Below are 23,782 nucleotides of genomic sequence, written 5' to 3'. Positions count from 1 at the left end.
TGCCTAAACATTGGAGCTCCCCCACAAGTGACCCCATTTTCGAAACTAGACCCCCCAAGGCACCTATCTAGATGCATAGTGAGCACTTGGAATCCCCAGGTGCTTCACAAATTGATTCGTAAAAATGAAAAAGTGGAAAAAGGCTGCACATCACTTAGACTGCACATCACTGTTTCCGGCAATCTGATTGCCGGAAACAGTGAGAAATGCTGTGATTGGCTGTTCAGAATTGAACAGCCAATCACAGCGATCGTGGGTGTGAAGGGGCGGCGACACCCCCTGAGATGCCTGCGCCATCTACCCTAAGGTAAGATGGCACCGGAATTTTAATGCTATCACCGCAACTTCGGTCGCTGTGCCGCATTAAAGATAGGGCGTATTAATACGTATCTGGTCCATAAGGCCCAGGGCACAGATACGTACTAATACGCCCTAATACGCCCTATGTCGAAAAGGGGTTAAAGGACATCTCCAGGTCCAAGAAGCTCAAGCTAGGTTCTACAACCAGTCAGTCTGGGTGAAGCAGTTCAGCCCCTGACTCCTAGTCCTAATGTCCGCCGTGGAAAGTAAGTTCTTGACCATATCGGGGTATATACACATATTCCATGCTTTGGAATCAGAGGTGTATATACCATACGTTCACTGTTAATTTCCCAATAACTGGCATTAGTGGAAACAGCCTGCAGCCTGCTCCGTTAATCGTCCGTTAATCGCGTAATTGTCTGGACGATAGGGGGCAGCAGAGAGATGTTCGTGATAAAAAGATAACAGTAGGTGGATCTGTGTAACCTCCCAGGCTGTGATCTTTGACAGAGCCTTTTTGGGAATCGTGGGGTACTACAGGAGATTTGTCCCAAACTTTGCCATGATGGCCGCACCCCTGACTGACCTCCTTAAGGGGACGAAATCAGCTATAGCCAAATGGATTGCAGAGGCGGAGGCGGCCTTTCAACAACTGAAAGTGGCTCTGTATAAGCGGCCTGTCCTGGTTGCCCCCGACTTTAAGAAGGAGTTTGTAATCCAGACAGATGCCTCAGAAGTTGGCTTAGGAGCAGTCCTTCCTCAGGCAGAACACGGGGAGGAGAACCCCGTGCTCTACCTGAGTAGGAAGTTATCGGCATGTGAGAAGAATTATTCCATTGTAGAAAAGGATAGCTTGGCCATAAGGTGGGCGGTGGACACATTTCAATACTATCTGTTAGGGCAAAAATTTAAATTAGTATCAGACCATGCCCCGCTCAGGTGGATGAGGGAGAAAAAGGGGAAAATGCTTGAGTTATCGGCTGGTTTCTAGCCTTCCAGGATTTCAGCTTCCATGTGGAACATAGAGCCTGGAATCTACATGGTAATGCCAATGCACTCTTGAGAATCCCGTGTTTAGTAGTAGAAGGTGCCAAGACTCACCGTTTTAGGCAGAGGGGAGAGGTATGTAAGGTGGCTAGCAAACACGTAGTTGATGGGAGGTATGTATCACAGAGGTGGCTGTCATCTGTGATGTAATCCTGGAGTATTGCTCTAGTGCACATAGCACTAAGAGGTTTGTTTGGTGCATCTGGGCCAGGTTTTACAGGCAGCCTGAGGATGGGTGGATCAGGATGCCCACATGCCCTACCTCTGGGTGTGGTTCACATGTTAAAATGGAGTCTGTTGTTTGATACATGGTCTGTGTGTGTGGAGGGAGAAGGCTTCCTGTGTGTTGTATCCATACTGAGCCAGTATACTGGATGCTGTCCAGCCTGTGTGATGCCTGGCACTAAAAAGACTTTGTCAAGAATTGCTTACTTTGTTTTGCCTGCACTGAAAGACTATTTATTTTTGCCTTTGCTTGTGGCTGGTTTATGAAGTACCAAGAAATCAGCATGGACATTTAAACGGAAACACTTCCTGTGTTACCTCACGACGCACCCAAGTGAGTAGCAATCCCACACCCCGAAGTATAAATTGGCCTAGGCCATAATATACCAGGGGAATAGTCAAGCCTAGGCTGCTTTAACCCTGGGTATAGTGTGGTCTCAGGGAATACTATGGCCTGTTACACCGGAGTCAGACAAGTGTATGAAATATTGTTCGTTTTCATCCAGAAAAAAAAAATGTCATCCATTTTGTCATTTGTATGCTATCTGTATGTCATTTGTGTGTCCATTTTTTACATCCGAATGGCATCTGGTCTTAGACATCAACAGCTAAAAAATTTTACAAGAGGAAATACAAATTCCTTTGTTAATAATTGCAAGGAATTAATAAAAAAAAAAACAGATGCCGTTCAGATGGTGTTGGTATGGCATTCACTTTTTAACGCACCCATTGAATTAATGGGCAGGATAGATCCAAAAAAACAGATCATGATAGTGTATGCTGCGATTTTCTTTACACAGACACTTGGCCTGTCTGAAAAACTCTCATCTGAACTGTCCTATTCTCCCTACTGTCCATAGACTGTGTGCTGTCTGTGTGTTATCCGAATTTAACATGTGACAGCACACTTATGTAAAATATCTGAACCTGGTGGAAGGATTGTGTATGAGACTGTTAAAGAGAATTTACCCCTAAAAAAATAGAAACAATTTGGATTAAAATTGTGGTTTATGTTTTTTTTTTGTCTTGTTCTGGGTAATATTACACATATCTATTCTTACAGGACTTCTCATCCAGCTCTCCCGTGGTCCTGAACAGCAAATCATCTATTTATATTTTAGAATTAAAAATTTATTTTGTATTTAATATTTGTAAGATTTAGTTAGGTCTTGTATCCTGTTTGTAATCTATAAAGCAAAGGGTTAACAGGACTGTGATATACTGTACATGTATAAGAGTTGCACATTACTGATCTGACCTAAAGATCTGCAATTTCTGTTACTGATATCATAATAGTATATGATAGTCTATGAACAGTTCTTGGGAACATGTGCTTCGTTCATGTGATATGGCTGGTGCTAAGACCCAGAAGAAAACTTTAGAAATTCAGCCACAGAAAAACCAGCATTCTTCCATTGGATGAATGCTAGTAGGCAGGGTTAGGGCTTGTGAATAGTAAATAGGCTTTGTCCCAGCTGAACACTCAGTCCCAGGGAGTGAAGGGAGCGAGCTGGAGAGACAGGTAAGTTGGTAGAGATTTAATATACATTAGATTGTTAATACCGTGACTTGCCAGAGGCATGTATACTGATCTGTATATACTAACTTTGTACTTAGATATAGGCTGATGACCGGATCATGCAGCATTATTTCAAATACCCTATTCATTATAATTATACCTGAACCATACATGACTTTTTATCTATTGTGTCCCCCCCTATTTCCTTATAGATTGTAAGCAGGACCCTCACTCCTCCTGTAACTGTTGAATTATGTGTTACATGGTAATGTCTTTGTTATCTGTACATGTCCACACTTAATTGTCAAGTGCTGCAGAATTTTTTGGCGATACAGAAATACAGTTATTAGTCAATTAATTAATTATTTAACCTGCCAGAGACACGTATACTGACTTAGCCGAGACATGTATACTGACATGTCAGAAACACCTATCCTGACTGGCAAGAGACACCTACAGAATAATGACCTGTCCGAAACAACTATACTTATCTGCCAGAAACACCTCCATTATACTGACCTGCCAGAGACGGCCCCAGTGTACTGACCTGCCAGAGATGTCCCCAGTGTACTGACCTGCCAGAGACGCCCCCGGTGTACTGACCTGCTGGAGACGCCCCCGGCGTACTGACCTGCCGGAGACGCCCCCGGCGTACTGACCTGCTAGAGAATCCCCCGGTGTACTGACCTGTCAGAGACTCCCCCAGGGTACTGACCTGCCAGAGACACCCCCAGTGTACTGACCTGCCAGAGACGGCCCCAGTGTACTGACCTGCCAGAGATGCCCCCAGTGTACTGACCTGCCAGAGATGCCCCCAGTGTACTGACCTGCCAGAGATGCCCCCAGTGTACTGACCTGCCGGAGACGCCCCCAGTGTACTGACCTGCCAGAGACGCCCCCGGCGTACTGACCTGCCGGAGACTCCCCCAGCGTACTGACCTGCCGGAGACGCCCCCAGCGTACTGACCTGCCAGAGACACCCCCAGTGTACTGACCTGCCAGAGACGGCCCCAGTCTACTGACCTGCCAGAGATGCCCCCAGTGTACTGACCTGCCAGAGATGCCCCCAGTGTACTGACCTGCCGGAGACGCCCCCAGTGTACTGACCTGCCAGAGACGCCCCCGGCGTACTGACCTGCCGGAGACTCCCCCAGCGTACTGACCTGCCGGAGACGCCCCCAGCGTACTGACCTGCCGGAGACTCCCCCAGCGTACTGACCTGCCGGAGACTCCCCCAGCGTACTGACCTGCCAGAGACGCCCCCAGTGTACTGACCTGCCAGAGACGCCCCCAGTGTACTGACCTGCCGGAGACCCCCCCCCCAGTATACTGACCTGTAAGAGACACTATTGGTATTAGTTATACAGCATGTATACATGTCACCCCGGAGCCCTCATGCTAAACTCACACATAAAACTATGAAGAGCACTTGAAAGGACACAAAGAGAAGCACCATTGTGTGTCTGCATTAGTTGTCACCACTTCCGCCTTTGCTAGTCCAATTGTATTAGAAGATGAATACTTAACAATGTGTTCATCTTTCAGCTCTTGGAACCCCCCTATGTCAGACCAGCGGGACTAGAAGAGGTTGAGTATGAAGATCTGATACCTCCACACTAAGCACAGTAAGTCGCACCCTTTTACCAATCCTGCTTTGGAGTTTTAGGTGCAAATACAGTGCCAAAATTCAATTACTGTCCCCTGGTGCGGATTATGATTTCTGTCTAGTGGAATTTTAAAAATGTCAGTGGACTGAATTGTTTGGTTAGGGTCTTAGAGCTTCTGTCCGGTACAGGGAAACTGAGTACTGGATAATGGGGTTGTATTCTTTAGCTGCCAATTGTGCAGTCTGTTGAATATTCTGTGACTATTAGCACTGTCTGGCTTCTTGTGTATTATTCGGAGTTACTATGCTCCATACTACGGTATATTCCATGTTTGTGAACACTGTATGGGTTCTTGTGTATAATCCAGTGTTACTATGCTCCATACCGGGGTATATTCTGTGACTATAAACTCTGTCCGGTTTCTTGTATATAATCCAGAGTTACTATGCTCCATACTGGGATATATTCTGTGATTTGTGAGCACTGTATGGATTCTTGTGTATAATCCAGTATTACTATGCTCCATACTGGGGTATATTCTGTGACTATGAGCACTGTATGGCTTCTTGTATATAATCCAGATTTACTATGCTCTATACCGGGGTATATCCTGTGATTGTGAGCACTGTATGGCTTCTTGTATATAATCCAGAGTTGCTATGCTCCATACTGGGGTATATTCTGTGACTGTGAGCACTGTATGGCTTCTTATATATAATCCAGTGTTACTATGCTCTATACTGGGGTATATTCAGTGACTGTGAGCATTGTATGGCTTCTTGTATATAATCCAGATTTACTATGCTCTATACCGGGGTATATCCTGTGATTGTGAGCACTGTATGGCTTCTTGTATATAATCCAGAGTTACTATGCTCCATACTGGGGTATATTCTGTGACTGTGAGCACTGTATGGCTTCTTATATATAATCCAGTGTTACTATGCTCTATACTGGGGTATATTCTGTGACTGTGAGCACTGTATGGCCTCTTATATATAATCCAGTGTTACTATGCTCTATACTGGGGTATATTCTGTGACTGTGAGCATTGTATGGCTTCTTGTATATAATCCAGAGTTACTATGCTCCATACTGGGGTATATTCTGTGACTGTGAGCACAGCATGGCTTCTTGTATATAACCCAGACTTACTATGCTCCATACCGGGGTATATTGTGTGATTGTGAGCACTGCATGGCTTCTTGTATATAATCCAATGTTACTATGCTCCATACCGGGGTATATTCTGTGACTATGAGCACCGTATGGATTCTTGTATATAATCCAGATTTATTATGCTCCATACTGGGGTATATTCTGTGACTGTGAGCACTGTATGGCTTCTTATATATAATCCAGTGTTACTATGCTCTATACAGGGATATATTCTGTGACTGTGAGCACTGCATGGCTTCTTGTATATAATCCAGTGTTACTATGCTCCATACTGGGATATATTATGTGACTGTGAGCACTGCATGGCTTCTTGTATATAATCCAGTGTTACTATGCTCCATACTGGGATATATTCCGTGACTGTGAGCACTGTATGGCTTCTTGTATATAATTCAGTGTTACTATGCTCCATACTGGGATATATTCCGTGACTGTGAGCACTGCATGGCTTCTTGTATATAATCCAGTGTTACTATGCTCCATACTGGGATATATTATGTGACTGTGAGCACTGCATGGCTTCTTGTATATAATCCAGTGTTACTATGCTCCATACTGGGATATATTCCGTGACTGTGAGCACTGCATGGCTTCTTGTATATAATTCAGTGTTACTGTGCTCCATACTGGGATATATTATGTGACTGTGAGCACTGCATGGCTTCTTGTATATAATCCAGTGTTACTATGCTCCATACTGGGATATATTATGTGACTGTGAGCACTGCATGGCTTCTTGTATATAATCCAGTGTTACTCTGCTCCATACTGGGATATATTATGTGACTGTGAGCACTGCATAGCTTCTTGTATATAATCCAGAGTTACTATGCTCCATACTGGGGTATATTCTATGACTGTGAGCACTGCATGGCTTCTTATATATAATCCAGTGTTACTATGCTCCATACTGGGGTATATTCTATGACTGTGAGCACTGCATGGCTTCTTGTATATAATTCAGTGTTACTATGTTCCATTCTGGGGTATATTTTGTGACTGTGAGCACTGCATAGCTTCTTGTATATAATCCAGTGTTACTATGCTCCATACTGGGGTATATTCTGTGATTGTGAGCACTGTATGCCTTCTTATATATAATCCAGTGTTACTATGCTCCATACTGGGGTATATTCTATGACTGTGAGCACTGTATGGCTTCTTGTGTATAATCCAGTATTGCTATGCTCTATACTGGGGTATATTCTGTGACTGTGAGCACTGTATGGCTTCTTGTATATAATCCAGAGTTACTATGCTCCATACTGGGGTATATTCTGTGACTGTGAGCACTGTATGGCTTCTTATATATAATCCAGTGTTACTTTGCTCCATACTGGGGTATATTCTGTGACGGTGAGCACTGTATGGCTTCTTGTATATAATCCAGAGTTACTATGCTCCATACTGGGATATATTCTGTGACTGTGAGCACTCTATGGCTTCTTATATATAATCCAGTGTTACTTTGCTCCACACTGGGGTATATTCTGCGACTGTGAGCACTGTATGGCTTCTTGTATATAATCCAGTATTACTATCCTCTATACTGAAATCAGCTCCCAGCCACAAAGTGCCGTGACTCCCACCCCCCCCGCACATCCCCTCTGGATCCCTCTCCACATTTGACCCAGTCACAGAAGACGAAGTCTCCAGGCTCCTCTCTTCTTCTCATCCCACCACATGCACCACTGACCCCATCCCCTCACATCTACTCCAGCCTCTTTCTTCAGTCGTCACTACTCACCTAACTAAAATCTTCAACCTCTCCCTCTCTTCGGGTATCTTCCCCTCCTCCTTCAAACACTCCATCATCACTCCATTATTAAAAAAGCCCTCTCTTGACCATTCCTGCACAAACAACTACAGACCAGTCTCCAATCTTCCCTTCATCTCTAAACTCTTGGAGCGCCTGGTCTACTCCCGCCTTACCAGCTACCTCTCCACTCACTCTCTTCTAGACCCATCACAGTCCGGCTTCCGCCCTCTACATTCTACAGAAACTGCACTCATCAAAGTAACCAATGACCTTCTGACAGCAAAACACAATGGTGACCACTCTTTGCTCATTCTTCTTGACCTCTCTGCAGCCTTTGACACCGTTGACCACCACCTCCTACTCTCTATGCTTCACTCAATCGGCATAAAGGACACTGCTCTCTCCTGGTTCTCCTCCTACCTATCTGACCGCTCTTTCAGTGTATCGTTCGCTGGCTCCACTTCTTCCCCTCTTCCTCTCACTATTGGGGTTCCTCAGGGTTCAGTCCTTGGCCCTCTTCTCTTCTCTCTCTACACAGCCCCAATTGGACAGACAATCAGCAAATTTGGTTTGCAGTATCATCTTTATGCTGATGACACACAACTATACACCTCATCCCCTGACCTTACCCCCGCTGTACTACAGAACACCAGTGACTGTCTGGCCGCAGTTTCTAAAATCATGTCCGCGCTCTATCTGAAACTCAACCTCTCAAAAACTGAACTTCTTCTGTTCCCGCCGTCCACTCACCTCTCTAAATCTGACATCTCTCTCTCAGTGTGTGGCACCACAATAAGGCCGAGCAAGCAGGCGCGTTGCTTGGGCGTTGTGTTTGACACCAATCTCTCCTTCACCCTCCACATACAATCTCTTGCCCGCTCTTGTCGCTTGCACCTGAAGAACATCTCTAGAATCCGCCCCTTTCTCACCTTGGAAACAACAAAAACCCTCACTGTTGCCCTGATCCACTCCCGCCTTGACTACTGTAACTCTCTCTTAATTGGCCTCCCCCTCACTCGACTTTCCCCCCTCCAGTCCATCCTTAATGCTGCAGCCAGGGTCATCTATCTGGCTAATCGTTACTCAGACGCTTCCGCTCTGTGCCAGTCATTGCACTGGCTGCCCATGAATTATAGGATCCGATTTAAATTGCTTGTTCTCACCCACAAAGCTCTCCACAGTGTGGCACCCCCCTACATCTCTTCCCTCATCTCTGTCTATCGGCCTACCCGTTTTCTACGCTCTGCAAGCGACTTTCGACTAACATCTTCACTAATCCGTACCTCCCACTCCCGGCTTCAAGACTTCTCCCGAGCTGCACCTATTCTTTGGAATGCTCTACCCCAAGAAATTAGGATGAACCACAATTTACACAGTTTTAGGCGCTCCCTAAAAACACATCTGTTTAGGGTGGCCTATCACGTTCCCTAATCAAAGTCCTTTTATATTCTTATAGCCCATTCCTTATTTCTCCAAACATAAGTCTCCATCCAACCAAAAAGCACTAGATACTGGCTGGTGATAAGCTCATGCAGCCTCTATCTATCCCTCATCCCCTCAAGATGGCTGGACCATCCTTGTAAATAAGCCATTGTACTTTGTGTCACCCCCACCTCATTGTAGATTGTAAGCTCTTAGGAGCAGGGTCGTCATTATTTTTGCTGTAATTATTGTATTATCTTTAGCTATGTTACTTATGACTGTTGTACATGAACCTGTGAATTGTTAAGCGCTGCGGAACATGTTGGCGCTATATAAATAAAGATTATTATTATTATTATACTGGGGTATATTCTGTGACTGTGAGCACTGCATGGCTTCTTGTATATAATCCAGAGTTACTATGCTCCATACTGGGATATATTCTGTGACTGTGAGCACTGTATGGCTTCTTATATATAATCCAGTGTTACTTTGCTCCATACTGGGATATATTCTGTGACTGTGAGCACTGTATGGCTTCTTATATATAATCCAGTGTTACTTTGCTCCATACTGGGGTATATTCTGTGACTGTGAGCACTGTATGGCTTCTTGTATATAATCCAGAGTTACTATGCTCCATACTGGGATATATTATCTGATTGTGAGCACTGTATGGCTTCTTATATATAATCCAGTGTTACTATGCTCCATACTGGGGTATATTCTATGACTGTGAGCACTGTATGGCTTCTTGTGTATAATCCAGTATTACTATGCTCTATACTGGGGTATATTCTGTGACTGTGAGCACTGCATGGCTTCTTGTATATAATTCAGTGTTACTGTGCTCCATACTGGGATATATTCTGTGACTGTGAGCACTGTATAGATTCTTGTATATAATCCAGAGTTACTATGCTCCATACTGGGGTATATTCTGTGACTGTGAGCACTGTATGGATTCTTGTATATAATCCAGTGTTACTAAACTCCATACCGGGATATATTCTGTGACTGTGAGCACTGTATGGATTCTTGTATATAATCCAGTGTTACTATGCTCTGTACTGGGGTATATTCTGTGACTGTGAGCACTGCATGGCTTCTTGTATATAATCCAGAGTTACTATGCTCCATACTGGTATATATTCTGTGACTGTGAGCACTGTATGGCTTCTTATATATAATCCAGTGTTACTTTGCTCCATACTGGGGTATATTCTGTGACTGTGAGCACTGTATGGCTTCTTGTATATAATCCAGTGTTACTATGCTCCATACTGGGATATATTCTGTGACTATGAGCACTGTATGGATTCTTGTATATAATCCAGAGTTACTATGCTCCATACTGGGATATATTCTGTGACTATGAGCACTGTATGGATTCTTGTATATAATCCAGTGTTACTAAACTCCATACCGGGATATATTATGTGACTGTGAGCACTGCATGGCTTCTTGTATATAATTCAGTATTACTATGCTCTATACTGGGGTATATTCTGTGACTGTGAGCACTGTATGGCTTCTTGTATATAATCCAGTGTTACTATGCTCTATACTGGGATATATTCTGTGACTGTGAGCACTGTATGGATTCTTGTATATAATCCAGTGTTACTATGCTCTGTACTGGGGTATATTCTGTGACTGTGAGCACTGCATGGCTTCTTGTATATAATCCAGAGTTACTATGCTCCATACTGGTATATATTCTGTGACTGTGAGCACTGTATGGCTTCTTATATATAATCCAGTGTTACTTTGCTCCATACTGGGGTATATTCTGTGACTGTGAGCACTGTATGGCTTCTTGTATATAATCCAGTGTTACTATGCTCCATACTGGGATATATTCTGTGACTATGAGCACTGTATGGATTCTTGTATATAATCCAGAGTTACTATGCTCCATACTGGGATATATTATCTGACTGTGAGCACTGTATGGCTTCTTATATATAATCCAGTGTTACTATGCTCCATACTGGGGTATATTCTGTGACTGTGAGCACTGTATGGCTTCTTATATATATAATCCAGTGTTACTATGCTCCATACTGGGGTATATTCTGTGACTGTGAGCACTGTATGGCTTCTTGTATATAATCCAGTGTTGTTACTATGCTCCATACTGGGGTCTTTTCTATGACTGTGAGCACTGTATGGCTTCTCATATTTAATCCAGTGTTACTATGCTCCATACTGGGGTCTTTTCTATGGCTGTGAGCACTGTATGGCTTCTTGTATATAATCCAGTGTTACTATGCTCCATACTGGGGTATATTCTGTGACTGTGAGCACTGCATGGCTTCTTGTATATAATCCAGAGTTACTATGCTCCATACTAGGATATATTCTGTGACTGAGAGCACTGTATGGCTTTTTATATATATAATCCAGTGTTACTTTGCTCCATACTGGGGTATATTCTGTGACTATGAGCAGTGTATGGCTTCTTATATATATAATCCAGTGTTACTATGCTCCATACTGGGGTATATTCTGTGACTGTGAGCACTGTATGGCTTCTTATATATATAATCCAGTGTTACTATGCTCCGTACTGGGGTATATTCTGTGACTGTGAGCACTGTATGGCTTCTTGTATATAATCCAGTGTTACTATGCTCCATACTGGGGTATATTCTATGACTGTGAGCACTGTATGGCTTCTTATATATAATCCAGTGTTACTATGCTCCATACTGGGGTATATTCTGTGACTGTGAGCACTGTATGGCTTCTTATATATAATCCAGTGTTACTATGCTCCATACTGGGGTATATTCTATGACTGTGAGCACTGTATGGCTTCTTATATATAATCCAGTGTTACTTTGCTCCGTACTGGGGTCTATTCTGTGACTGTGAGCACTGTATGGCTTCTTATATATAATCCAGTGTTACTTTGCTCCGTACTGGGGTCTATTCTGTGACTGTGAGCACTGTATGGCTTCTTGTATATAATCCAGTGTTACTATGCTCCATACTGGGGTATATTCTGTGACTGTGAGCACTGTATGGCTTCTTATATATATAATCCAGTGTTACTATGCTCCATACTGGGGTATATTCTGTGACTGTGAGCACTGTATGGCTTCTTGTATATAATCCAGTGTTGTTACTATGCTCCATACTGGGGTCTTTTCTATGGCTGTGAGTAGTGCATGGCTTCTGCTTGGTACATGGATTCTGTGCATTGTATCCAGGGGTATATCTGATTGGTACGTGCCTTCTCAGTAGAATACACATGGAGTTTATTCTTCAGCCTTGACTAATACATAGTGTACTAAGTAATCAGAGGTATAACTTCATGCCTGTAGACTAAGATGCAATACCTGTAGTTGGACCCACCACCATTAGCTTGTACTTTCTTATATGATAACATTGTATCTAACAGTTTTACACCACCATGGAGTCACAAATGTACCGCAGCACTAAATTCTACTTAGTCTCTGGGGCAGCTGCCCAGTTTGCACCCACTATTGCTTTGCTACCGATGATAGTGTTTGTAGTACACAGGAAGCATGTTCTGTAACATTGTACATTAAGTATTAAATTCACAAGTAAAGTGCCAGAAAGTTATGTATCCGCTTCCTCCATTGTGAGCAGGGTTAGCAGTCTGAACTTGCCCGCCTGCCTTTATTTAAGAAGCGCACAAGACATGAGAGAACAGACTTGCAGGCGTGAGGGGGTTAATGCTGGCCTACTCTGGTATTTCATGAGCCGCCTGCTGTACAGCAGGAAGTGACAATGAGAGTTTTGTGTGTTTAGCTGGGCGCAGTGTACATTGTGGCTCCAGGGACTGTTTATTAACCTCACGTGGTTTAATAATTAATGGAGTTCAGACCTTTGTCCTGACTTCAGCCCTTCAAAGCCAGGCCGCCTAATTCATTAGGAAGGCTGGTGTCCTGGGTAGAGATTTCATATCCAGTGTCCTACAGCATGTCCGGCTTTTTTTTACACTCGTTATTACAAAGTATAAGATTACTTTTCATTGTTTTGTTATTTTTGTACTGTTTATATGCATGCATCTCCTACTGGAAGAATCTAGACTCTTTCATACTTTTATAGCAAGTGAGCGACAGAGAAGAAATACATTGTGTTGTCCCCTACATGTATTGGGGTTAATCTCTGGTGGGAAACCAGGCCGCTTACACTCAGCTTTGTCTACAGAAGCCCCCGGAGCTTTTTGCTTTTAACCAGCAGTCCTCGTAATAACACTGAGCGTGTCACAAAATCAATCCACAAGCACGAATATGTGGTATAATAGTTGATATGCCCATATACAACAGTGCTCTTGTTGATATCCACAGCGTCTTAATGGTTAACAAGCTTTGTTCGAAATGAATATTTAAGTTCAAAGGAAAAAAGTCAAACAAATAATTTCCAGATGACATTTTTGTGTCATGGTCCATGTGGAAAGTCCTTAGGACCCTGGCAGTGAGAGAGTTGATGGAATTTGCTGAGCCTTTGTTTGCTCGTCTGTAAATACACTCACCTGCATTTCCTGGGAGTGGTGAATGATATGGAATACAAGGTTATATTTTCAGAGACGTGCTGTATTATTCTGCTATCTACAAATCTTATTTTGTTTTTCTTTTTTTTTAGGTTGTTATCCTGGTAAGAAGTAAACATAAGTGTCAAAAATGTCGGTCAGCAATCATGAGAACCGCAAGTCTCGTTCCAGCACGGGTTCGATGAACATCCATTTATTCCACAAGCCTAGCCATGCTGATAGCCTCCTAACACATCTCAACCTGCTTCGCAAGCGCTGCCTCTTCACAGATGTGGTGCTGTTGGCTGGAAACCGTGCTTTCCCATGTCATCGGGCTGTACTAGCTTCAAGCAGTCGTTATTTTGAAGCAATGTTCAGTGGTGGTCTAAAAGAAAGTCTGGATAGAGAAGTCAACTTTCATGATGCTCTGCACCCTGAAGTCCTGGAGCTGCTTCTGGATTATGCCTATTCTGCTCGTATAATACTCAATGAGGAGAATGCAGAATCCTTGCTGGAAGCTGGGGATATGCTACAGTTTCATGACATTCGAGATGCAGCTTCTGAGTTTCTGGAAAAGAATCTCCACACTGCAAATTGCTTGAACATGATGATAATATCTGATGCACATTGCTGTGAGAGACTGTTTGAGCTGTCTTGGAGGATGTGTCTTTCCAATTTTGTAGAATTATCAAAAACAGAAGACTTTCTAAGGTTGCCAAAACTCAAACTAATGGAGCTCATCCTAAGTGAGGAGCTTGAAGTGGAAGATGAAAGTTTAGTATATGAAGCTGTAATGGGATGGATAAAATATGATCTTTGTCTTCGACTGGATGATCTACCAGATCTCCTACGCTGTGTCAGGCTAGCTTTACTTCCGGACCAGTACCTCCGAAATTTGGCTACTGATGAGTTGGTGGTTCAGAACAAGCTGGCAAAGGTGATAGTGGAGGAAGCTACACATTGCAGGAACAAAATTCTTCAGAATGATGGTTTAGTGACTGGCTTTTGTGCTCGTCCTCGGAAAGTTAGTCAGGCTTTGCTACTCTTGGGTGGGCAAACATTTATGTGTGACAAGATCTATGTAATGGATCACAAGACCACTGAAATAATACCCAAGGCTGACATTCCTAGCCCACGTAAAGAGTGTAGTGCTTGTGCAATTGGCTGCAAAGTTTATGTTACAGGAGGCAAGGGGGCAGAAAACGGAGCATCTAAAGATGTCTGGGTCTATGACACCCTGCATGATGAATGGTCCAAGGCTGGACCTATGCTTGTTGCTAGGTTTGGTCATGGATCTGCAGAGCTAGACAGCTGTCTTTATGTAGTTGGAGGGCATACTGCTATTACAGGAGCATTTCCAGCATCTCCTTCTGTATCCTTGAAGCAAGTGGAACATTATGACCCACAAGTTGACAAATGGAACTTGGTTGCTCCTCTTAGAGAAGGTGTGAGCAATGCTGCAGTTGTGGGCGCAAAGATGAAACTTTTTGTGTTTGGAGGTACCAGTGTGAACCGTGAAAAACTTCCCAAAGTGCAGTGTTTCGATCCAGTTCAAAATAGATGGACAGTACCTGCCACCTGCCCTCAGCCCTGGCGGTATACTGGTGCTGCTGTTTTAGGAAACCATGTCATTGTGATTGGAGGAGACACAGAGTTCTCTGCCAGTTCAGCCTATCGCTTTAATAGTGAAACTTATCAGTGGTGCAAATTTGGAGATGTTTCCTCGAAAAGGATTAGCTGCCGTGCAGTTGCTTCTGGCAATAGACTGTATGTAGTAGGTGGATACTGTGGCTCACAGCGTGGAAAAACACTGGACTGTTACGATCCTGCAAGTGATACATGGAGCAGTGTGACCACAGTGCCTTATTCGCTCATCCCAACAGCCTTTGTCAGCACATGGAAGTATCTTTCTGCTTGAGCCGAAGGTAATTTTGTTTAACAAGAATAAAAATACAACTGATATAATAAAACTAAGTTGATGTAATAAAAGCATCGAGAAAAATTGCTGAAATTAATGTGCTACGGTAATTATTACAGCATTACAGGGTTATCTACTCCTAGTAGCAAAGCTCTGTAATTTAGCATATGATGAAGCCTGTGGATTGGCTGAAACGAGTTCTGCATAAACTTAAAAACCTACAAACAATACAATCTTGTATATGAGCCCAAATACCAATCAAGCACTGTAGGGCAAGTTCATAGGGACAGAACTGCTGCGCTTTTTACCTGTGCATTTTCGTAGGTAACATTTACAAAAGAATACAGTATCAGGCCATTGAATCTTATCTACATGCTGCAGGAATTTTCTATATCGAAATCGACTAGCATTTCGGATTTTAAACGCTGTAGCATGTCAATTTCTGTTGCAGATTTCACACCTTGCAATGTAGCAGGGGTGAAATCTGTGATGAATCTGCAGCAAAATCCATAGTGATTTGCGGGAGAAAAGTCTGCCAAGTGTGAACCTTCCCTTAGACGCACTTGAAAGACACAGAAATAAAGTAGATTTCTGAACCTGTAATACAAACTGGATTTCTATCAAGTATTATGGATTTGCTTTTGGCGCTGTTGTGCTATTTGGCTAATCTGCTTTGCTGCTCGTTTTTATGAAGTCCTTTTTAGTAATTACAAGCGTGCCCGCACAATAATTGCCCTCTGTTGTGCTGTGTACATATTTCCTACAAAGCAAGATTAAAGAAGGGAACGGTTCTAATGCTGTGAATGTCAATGTTCAGCTCTATGCAGCTCTGTTTAACTGGGATAGTCTGTGCAGGTAGATGGCAGACAGGCTTTCTCGGGGGATGAGGATAGCTGGGCTCTTACAGCATGTGAACTGCTTCTGAGCTTGGATGCCCACATACTTTCTGGACACAGTGGATGAATGCTTGGTGGATTCGTCCACTCAGGCCCGATTCATCACTTGCGATGTATTGACGTTGCTTTTTATAAAGTTTTTTGTTTTGTGGTATTCGTTGACGAATTTTTCAAAAAGGCGCAGTCAGTTCATGAATTTTGTTCAAAGTCAAAAATGGTCCTTTATTTTTATCTTTATCCTTCTTTACACACAAAAAAGAACACGTTTCATAACATGACACAAATGTAATAATGAATCTGGTCCTTAGTATCTGCTAGCAAGTAGTGATGAGCGAGCATGCTCGTTACTCGTGATTTACGAGCATGCTCGGGTGTTTTTCGAGTATCTTCAGCCATGCTCAGGTGTTATGTTTCAGTCACTCCGTGCTCATGATTTGCGACTGTTTGATAGCTTTAACGCATATGAGGAATGCCTGTTTCTTGGTTCATTCCTCACATGTATTAAAGCTGTCAAACAGTCGCAAATCATGAGCATGGAGTGACTGAAACATAACACCCGAGCATGCTCGTCGAAAGTGTTATCAGAACATACTCACTCATCACTACTAGCAAGTTAGATTTAATAAATTAGATTTTTACACTATAAGGTTAGGGTCAATAATTGGGAAAGGCCAATATTTCTCAGCTGGTTGCTCTCCACCTAGTGCAGTGGTAAGTTTTACTGCATCGTAAAACGCCCACATATCGTGTCTACAGTATGACCTAAACTGCTTTTCCTACAATGTGGGTCCTTTGATACTTGGCATCCGCAGCAGTTAAATGGCTAAACGGCTACATGCCAGCCGATTGGCAGTAATTTAAAGGTCTGATTCTGATTAGACTTGGCCAACTGAACTTCCATGTGTACAAAATGATTAGTAGCACAATTATTTTGTGTGCATAGAATATCACGTTCTCGTCAGCACCTATCCGGTTTACACAAAGGACAATGTGCTGGCGAGAATAATGATTTTTAAGCTTCATTCACCTGATGGACAATAGTTTTGCTCATTTATTGGTTCAATCAGGAAAAAAGCTGATTCCATGATTATTGGCCTGTCTAATGCTGCATTTATATATTGTTGCTGCGGTGTGAGTTTTTTTTTTTGGACAAATGCAGCAAAATCACAGGGATTTTGTTATGATTTCTGAAACTGGTGCGTCTTTGACGTTGCAAAAAAAAACAACACATTACAGCCACAATGTATGAATTCTGCGTGCATGAACTCTGAACGTGAGAACGTGGCCTAAGAAGGATTGCACATGGAAGTGCAGTCAGCATGTCTAAAAAGGCCACTGTTTGGCAAACATGTAGCTGATTAGTGGTCATGTAATGGTCTTGGTTGGCCAGTCTCAATGGACTCTAAAACCCCCGTCATACATATTAGATGGCTGTTGGATGAATGATCAGACATGTCAGTTCTTTAACTCCTCATGATAATCAAGTGTCTGGGGCACCATTACACATTAGATTATAAGCCAATCCCATCGGTATAGGTGGTTTTAACTGACATTAGTCTAATGTGAATTGGGGGCTTTTGTTGTAGGCAAAGAGCAGTGTAGATTTTACATATGATACGTGGGTGTTTTATGATGCAGTTAAAGCTTATGACTGCACTAGCTGTACAGGAACCTTGGCGCTTTCTTCTTCTGCCTGCTTTGTGAAACCTGAAACCAGCTGAGATGTATTGGCCCTAGGCACATATTTCCCATGTCTTTTGACCTCCTAATTGCTCTCTGACCCAGAATCAGATCAGCAAAATCCTTTACTATTTCTTCTCTTTTGGAAATGGGGGAAAAATACAATGTTTATTGAAGAAGTGGTATAAGAAACACTTATCCAATGCTGAATCTCTTTTTCTGCTCACCTACCCAATGCTGGGTCTATTTTTCTGATCACCTATCCAATGCTGAGTCTCTTTTTCTGATCACCTATCTAATTCTGAGTCTTTTTCTGATCACCTATCCAATGCTGGGTCTCTTTTTCTGATCACCTATCCAATGCTGGGTCTCTTTTTCTGATCACCTATCCAATGCTGAGTCTCTTTTTCTGATCACCTATCTAATGCTGAGTCTCTTTTTCAGATCACCTATCCAATGCTGGGTCTGATCACCTGCCCAATGCTGGGTCTCTTTTTCTGATCACCTATCCAATGCTGAGTCTCTTTTTCTGATCACCTATCTAATGCTGAGTCTTTTTCTGATCACCTATCCAATGCTGGGTCTCTTTTTCTGATCACCTATCCAATGCTGAGTCTCTTTTTCTGATCACCTATCCAATGCTGAGTCTCTTTTTCAGATCACCTATCCAATGCTGGGTCTGATCACCTGCCCAATGCTGGGTCTCTTTTTCTGATCACCTATCCGATGCTGGGTCTCTTTTTCTGATCACCTATCCAATGCTGGGTCTCTTTTTCTAATCACCTATCCAATGCTGAGTCTCTTTTTCTGATCACCTATCCAATGCTGAGTCTCTTTTTCTGATCACCTATCTAATGCTGAGTCTCTTTTTCTGATCACCTATCCAATGCTGGGTCTCTTTTTCTGATCACCTATCCAATGCTGGGTCTCTTTTTCTGATCACCTATCCAATGCTGGGTCTCTTTTTCTGATCACCTATCCAATGCTGAGTCTCTTTTTCTGATCACCTATCCAATGCTGGGTCTGATCACCTGCCCAATGCTGTGTCTCTTTTTCTGATCACCTATCCGATGCTGGGTCTCTTTTTCTGATCACCTATCCAATGCTGAGTCTCTTTTTCTGATCACCTACAGTACAGACCAAAAGTTTGGACACACCTTCTCATTTAAAGATTTTTCTGTATTTTCATGACTTTGTGCATTCACACTGAAGGCATTAAAACTATGAATTAACACATGTGGAATTATATAGTTAACAAAAAAGTGTGAAACAACTGAAAATATGTCTTCTAGGTTCTTCAAAGTAGCCACCTTTTGGTTTGATGACTGCTATGCTCACTCTTGGCATTCTCTTGATGAGCTTCAAGAGGTAGTCACCGGAAATGGTCTTCCAAAAATATTGAAGGAGTTCCCAGAGATGCTTAGCACTTGTTGGCCCTTTTGCCTTCACTCTGTGGTCCAGCCCACCCCAAACCATCTCGGTTGGGTTCATGTCTGGTGACTGTGGAGGCCAGGTCATCTGGCGTAGCACCCCATCACTCTCCTTCTTGGTCAAATAGCCCTTACACAGCCTGGAGGTGTGTTTGGGGTCATTGTCCTGTTGAAAAATAAATGATGGTCCAACTAAACGCAAACTGGATGGAATAGCATGCCGCTGCAAGATGCTGTGGTAGCCATGCTGGTTCAGTATGCCTTCAATTTTGAATAAATCCCCAACAGTGTCACCAGCAAAGCACCCCCACACCATCACACCTCCTCCTCCATGCTTCACGGTGGGAACCAGGCATGTAGAGTCCATCCGTTCACCTTTTCTGCGTCACACAAAGACATAGTGGTTGGAACCAAAGATTTCAAATTTGGACTCATCAGACCAAAGCACAGATTTCCACTGGTCTAATGTCCATTCCTTGTGTTCTTTAGCCCAAACAAGTCTCCTCTGCTTGTTGCCTGTCCTTAGCAGTGGTTTCCTAGCAGCTATTTTACCGTGAAGGCCTGCTTCACAAAGTCTCCTCTTAACAGTTGTTGTAGAGATGTGTCTGCTGCTAGAACTCTGTGTGGCATTGACCTGGTCTCTAATCTGAACTGCTGTTAACCTGCGATTTCTGAGGCTGGTGACTCAGATAAACTTATCCTCAGAAGCAGAGGTGACTCTTGGTCTTCCTGTCCTGGGGCGGTCCTCATGTGAGCCAGTTTCTTTGTAGCGCTTGATGGTTTTTGCAACTGCACTTGGGGACACTTTCAAAGTTTGCCCAATTTTTTGGACTGACTGACCTTCATTTCTTAAAGTAATGACGGCCAGTCGTTTTTCTTTACTTAGCTGCTTTTTTCTTGCTATAATACAAATTCTAACAGTCTATACACTAGCTGTGTATCCATCTGACATCTGCACAACACAACTGATGGTCCCAACCCCATTTATAAGGCAAGAAATCCCACTTATTAAACCTGACAGGGCACACCTGTGAAGTGAAAACCATTTCCGGTGACTACCTTTTGAAGCTCATCAAGAGAATGCCAAGAGTGTGCAAAGCAGTCATCAAAGCAAAAGGTGGCTACTTTGAAGAAACTAGAATATAAGACATATTTTCAGTTGTTTCACACTTTTTTGTTAAGTATATAATTCCACATGTGTTAATTCATAGTTTTAATGCCTTCAGTGTGAATGTACAATTTTCAAAGTTATGAAAATACAGAAAAATTTTTAAATGAGAAGGTGTGTCCAAACTTTTGGTCTGTACTGTATCTAACGCTGAGTCTCTTTTTCTGATCACCTATCCAATGCTGGGTCTCTTTTTCTGATCACCTATCCAATGCTGGGTCTCTTTTTCTGATCACCTATCCAATGCTGGGTCTCTTTTTCTGATCACCTATCCAATGCTGGGTCTCTTTTTCTGATCACCTATCCATTGCTGGGTCTTTTTTTCTGATCACCTATCCAATGCTGGGTCTGATCACCTGCCCAATGCTGAGTCTCTTTTTCTGATCACCTATCCAATGCTGGGTCTGATCACCTGCCCAATGCTGGGTTTCTTTTTCTGATCACCTATCCGATGCTGGGTCTCTTTTTCTGATCACCTATCCGATGTTGGGTCTCTTTTTCTGATCATTTATCCAATGCTGGGTCTCCAAGCTGTGATATAGCACCCATACAAGTATATGGAAAATTACCAGTATATTCTTCCACTTCGGAATGGAGAGCCATGCTGTATTATAGCTCTGTAGCTTAGATCTGCTGGAGACATTGTGAGTTGCCGAAGTCTCCAGCTGCCATGTGCATGAAGCCTTATTATTCAATATTGGAAACGTGCAATATTTCACTGTTAAGTGTCATGAAGGTCTGTCCCTCTCTGATGTGGCAGTTTCCACCAAACAATACATCACACGTAATCCCAGGGGTAGTGAACTATGAACTATGTTATGTTAAGCGCTTGTTGTATTTTGTTGGGTTTGAACTATTTGTATAGTTAATCTGAAATATTATTATTAATATTAAAAATTGCTATCTTTCTAGCTTTGTTTTAATTTTTTTTTTTATTTTGCAGATTTTCATGAGTGGACTATTGTGAAGAAAAATGCTTTTCATGGAGAAGCAGTTTGGAAATGATCTCGGCCATTGTTAATATCTAGCTGGATGTCAGGCGATACAAATCTTTTTACCAGTGTTAAGATGCACAAACGGCACTGTTATGGACTATTTGGCTACATGTTTAGTGAATTAGTGGCTCTTTTGTTAATAGGGTCAGTGTAGGTTGTCATTTTATATTAAAATGACCTTTTTTTCTCATTTAGTTTTTCAAACTTCCACTTCTCTCATGGGTTCCAAGAACTTAACATTCCTACATTCTTCAAAAACAATGCATATGTGATGTAACAATGTTTAGTCCAATTACTAATAGAAGTATTAGGGTCACTAGAAGTTTGTGATAAATGTGTTGTTCAGATGTGTTGTGCAAAGTTCCAGTATCTAGTCCTAGAGGTTCAGAGACGATTTAAGCCCACACAACCCAGGGTCCCATTAACGTCATCTACTCTCCTTTGTTAGGGAAGTATTAATGCCTGGAATCTAACTCATGACCTATGGCTGGGACTATAATTCTTGTAAAAAATGTATGTTCTCAAGCTTTTTAGGTAAAATGTGCTTACTTAGAGGAGACTAATACTTTAGATTATTATCAATTGTATTACAAGTACACCAAACGTAATACAAGAATGGCGTTTGTGAGTGGCATGTCATTGATAAGGCACTTCCTATAATAACAAATGTACATAGGGATAAGTCCTCGTTACACTCTATAATTGCTGATTCAGTAAAGTGAGTACAGAGGGGTATCACCAGCAATCCCAATATAAATAAGCTTTATTTCCAACTTTAAGGTATTAAATTGGATAGCTTTCTTTTGGTTTTCAAATGCATTGGTAATTACGATCTAATCAACCTATCGATACTTTTTAACTTCTAATGAGACCATTGAAGGAGAGGAAGACCATTAGTCTTTTTACCTTCTTCCCAAATCATGAAACATAAAGAATAGATACCACTAGTGTGAGTTAATACTTGAACAGTACTTCATTTGGTAATTATTAAAACACATTTTTTACAACTGGTTTTCATTTTTTTCGTGCATGGACAATGGATTTAAAAAAAATATATATGTCTATATCTAGGAAAGTCCTTTACATATTTCTTGGACTCAGTTAACTAAGTGAAAGATCAGTTACATTTTAGGATCTGCTAAGTGTCCAAATTTTCTTTCTCCTAAATGAATATGTTCTTTTTTTTATTCAAATATGCAACCTTAAAGATGAAGTTGCTTAGTAATATATCATTAAAATATGTCAGAAAAAAACATTGGTCTAAGTCCATGGGTAGAGATCCCTACTTACTCCCATAGTAAAGAGGTCTCTATACTTTAATGAATAGTAATCAGAAGCTATGAACCATTGCTTCTCTGTTCTCAGCACTTTACTTAACATGTATACTAACTTCCATCTGATGCTAACGTTTTTCCAATAGCTGGCAGCATACAGTGGGGATAATAAGTATTTGATACACTGCCAATTATGCACCTACAAAGAATGAAGAGGTCTGTAATTTTTATTGTAGGTACATTTCACCTGTGAGAGACAGCATCTTAAAAAAAAACACAGAAAATCACATTGTATGATTTTTACATAATTAATTTGCATGAAATATGTATTTGATACAATAGAAAAACAGAACTTAATATTTGGCACAGAAACCTTTGTTTGCAATTACAGAGGTCAGACGTTTCCTGTAGTTCTTGACCAAGTTTGCACACACTGCAGCAGGGATTTTGGCTCACTCTTCCACATAGATCTTCTCCAGATCTTTCAGGTTTCGGGGCTGTTGCTGGGGAACATTGAGTTTCAGCTCCCTCCAAAGATTTTCTATTGCGTTCAGGTCTGGAGACTGGCTAGGCCACTCCAGGACCTTGAAATACTTCTCATGGAGCCACTCCTTAGTTTCCCTGGATGTGTGTTTCAGGTCATTGTCAATCTGGAAGACTTCAATGCTCTTACTGAGGGAAGGAGGTTGCTGGCCAAAATCTCGCGATACATGACCCCATCCATCCTCCATTCAATACGGTGCAGTCATCCTGTCCCCTTTGAAAAGCACCCCCAAAGTATGATGTTTCCCCACCATGTTTCATGGATGGGACGGTGTTCTTGGGGTTGTACTCATCCTTCTTCTTCCTCCAA

The 23,782-nt window shown here is 42.2% G+C and overlaps 1 protein-coding gene across 1 annotated transcript; it reads left to right on the top strand.

Moving 5' to 3' along the window:
- The first annotated feature begins 2,998 nt into the window (after positions 1-2,998).
- LOC141148978 (ectoderm-neural cortex protein 1-like) lies at positions 2,999-21,859 on the top strand. The gene is made up of 4 exons (XM_073636856.1): positions 2,999-3,097; positions 4,640-4,719; positions 13,682-15,493; positions 21,604-21,859. Exon 3 carries the CDS (start codon positions 13,720-13,722, stop codon positions 15,484-15,486), a length of 1,767 nt encoding a protein of 588 aa, XP_073492957.1. The 5' UTR covers positions 2,999-3,097; positions 4,640-4,719; positions 13,682-13,719; the 3' UTR covers positions 15,487-15,493; positions 21,604-21,859.
- The last annotated feature ends 1,923 nt before the right edge of the window (positions 21,860-23,782 follow it).

Source organism: Phyllobates terribilis, unplaced genomic scaffold (genome assembly GCF_046119375.1).
Source record: "Phyllobates terribilis strain yellow unplaced genomic scaffold, ASM4611937v1 Scaffold_1__5_contigs__length_1240528914, whole genome shotgun sequence".
NCBI classification, from domain to species: domain Eukaryota; kingdom Metazoa; phylum Chordata; class Amphibia; order Anura; family Dendrobatidae; genus Phyllobates; species Phyllobates terribilis.
This window is presented reverse-complemented; position numbering and strand designations above follow the sequence as displayed.

Bases quoted from the DNA above. Each gene is read 5' to 3' on its own strand.
- LOC141148978 (XM_073636856.1), top strand. From the start codon at position 13,720: ATGTCGGTCAGCAATCATGAGAACCGCAAGTCTCGTTCCAGCACGGGT.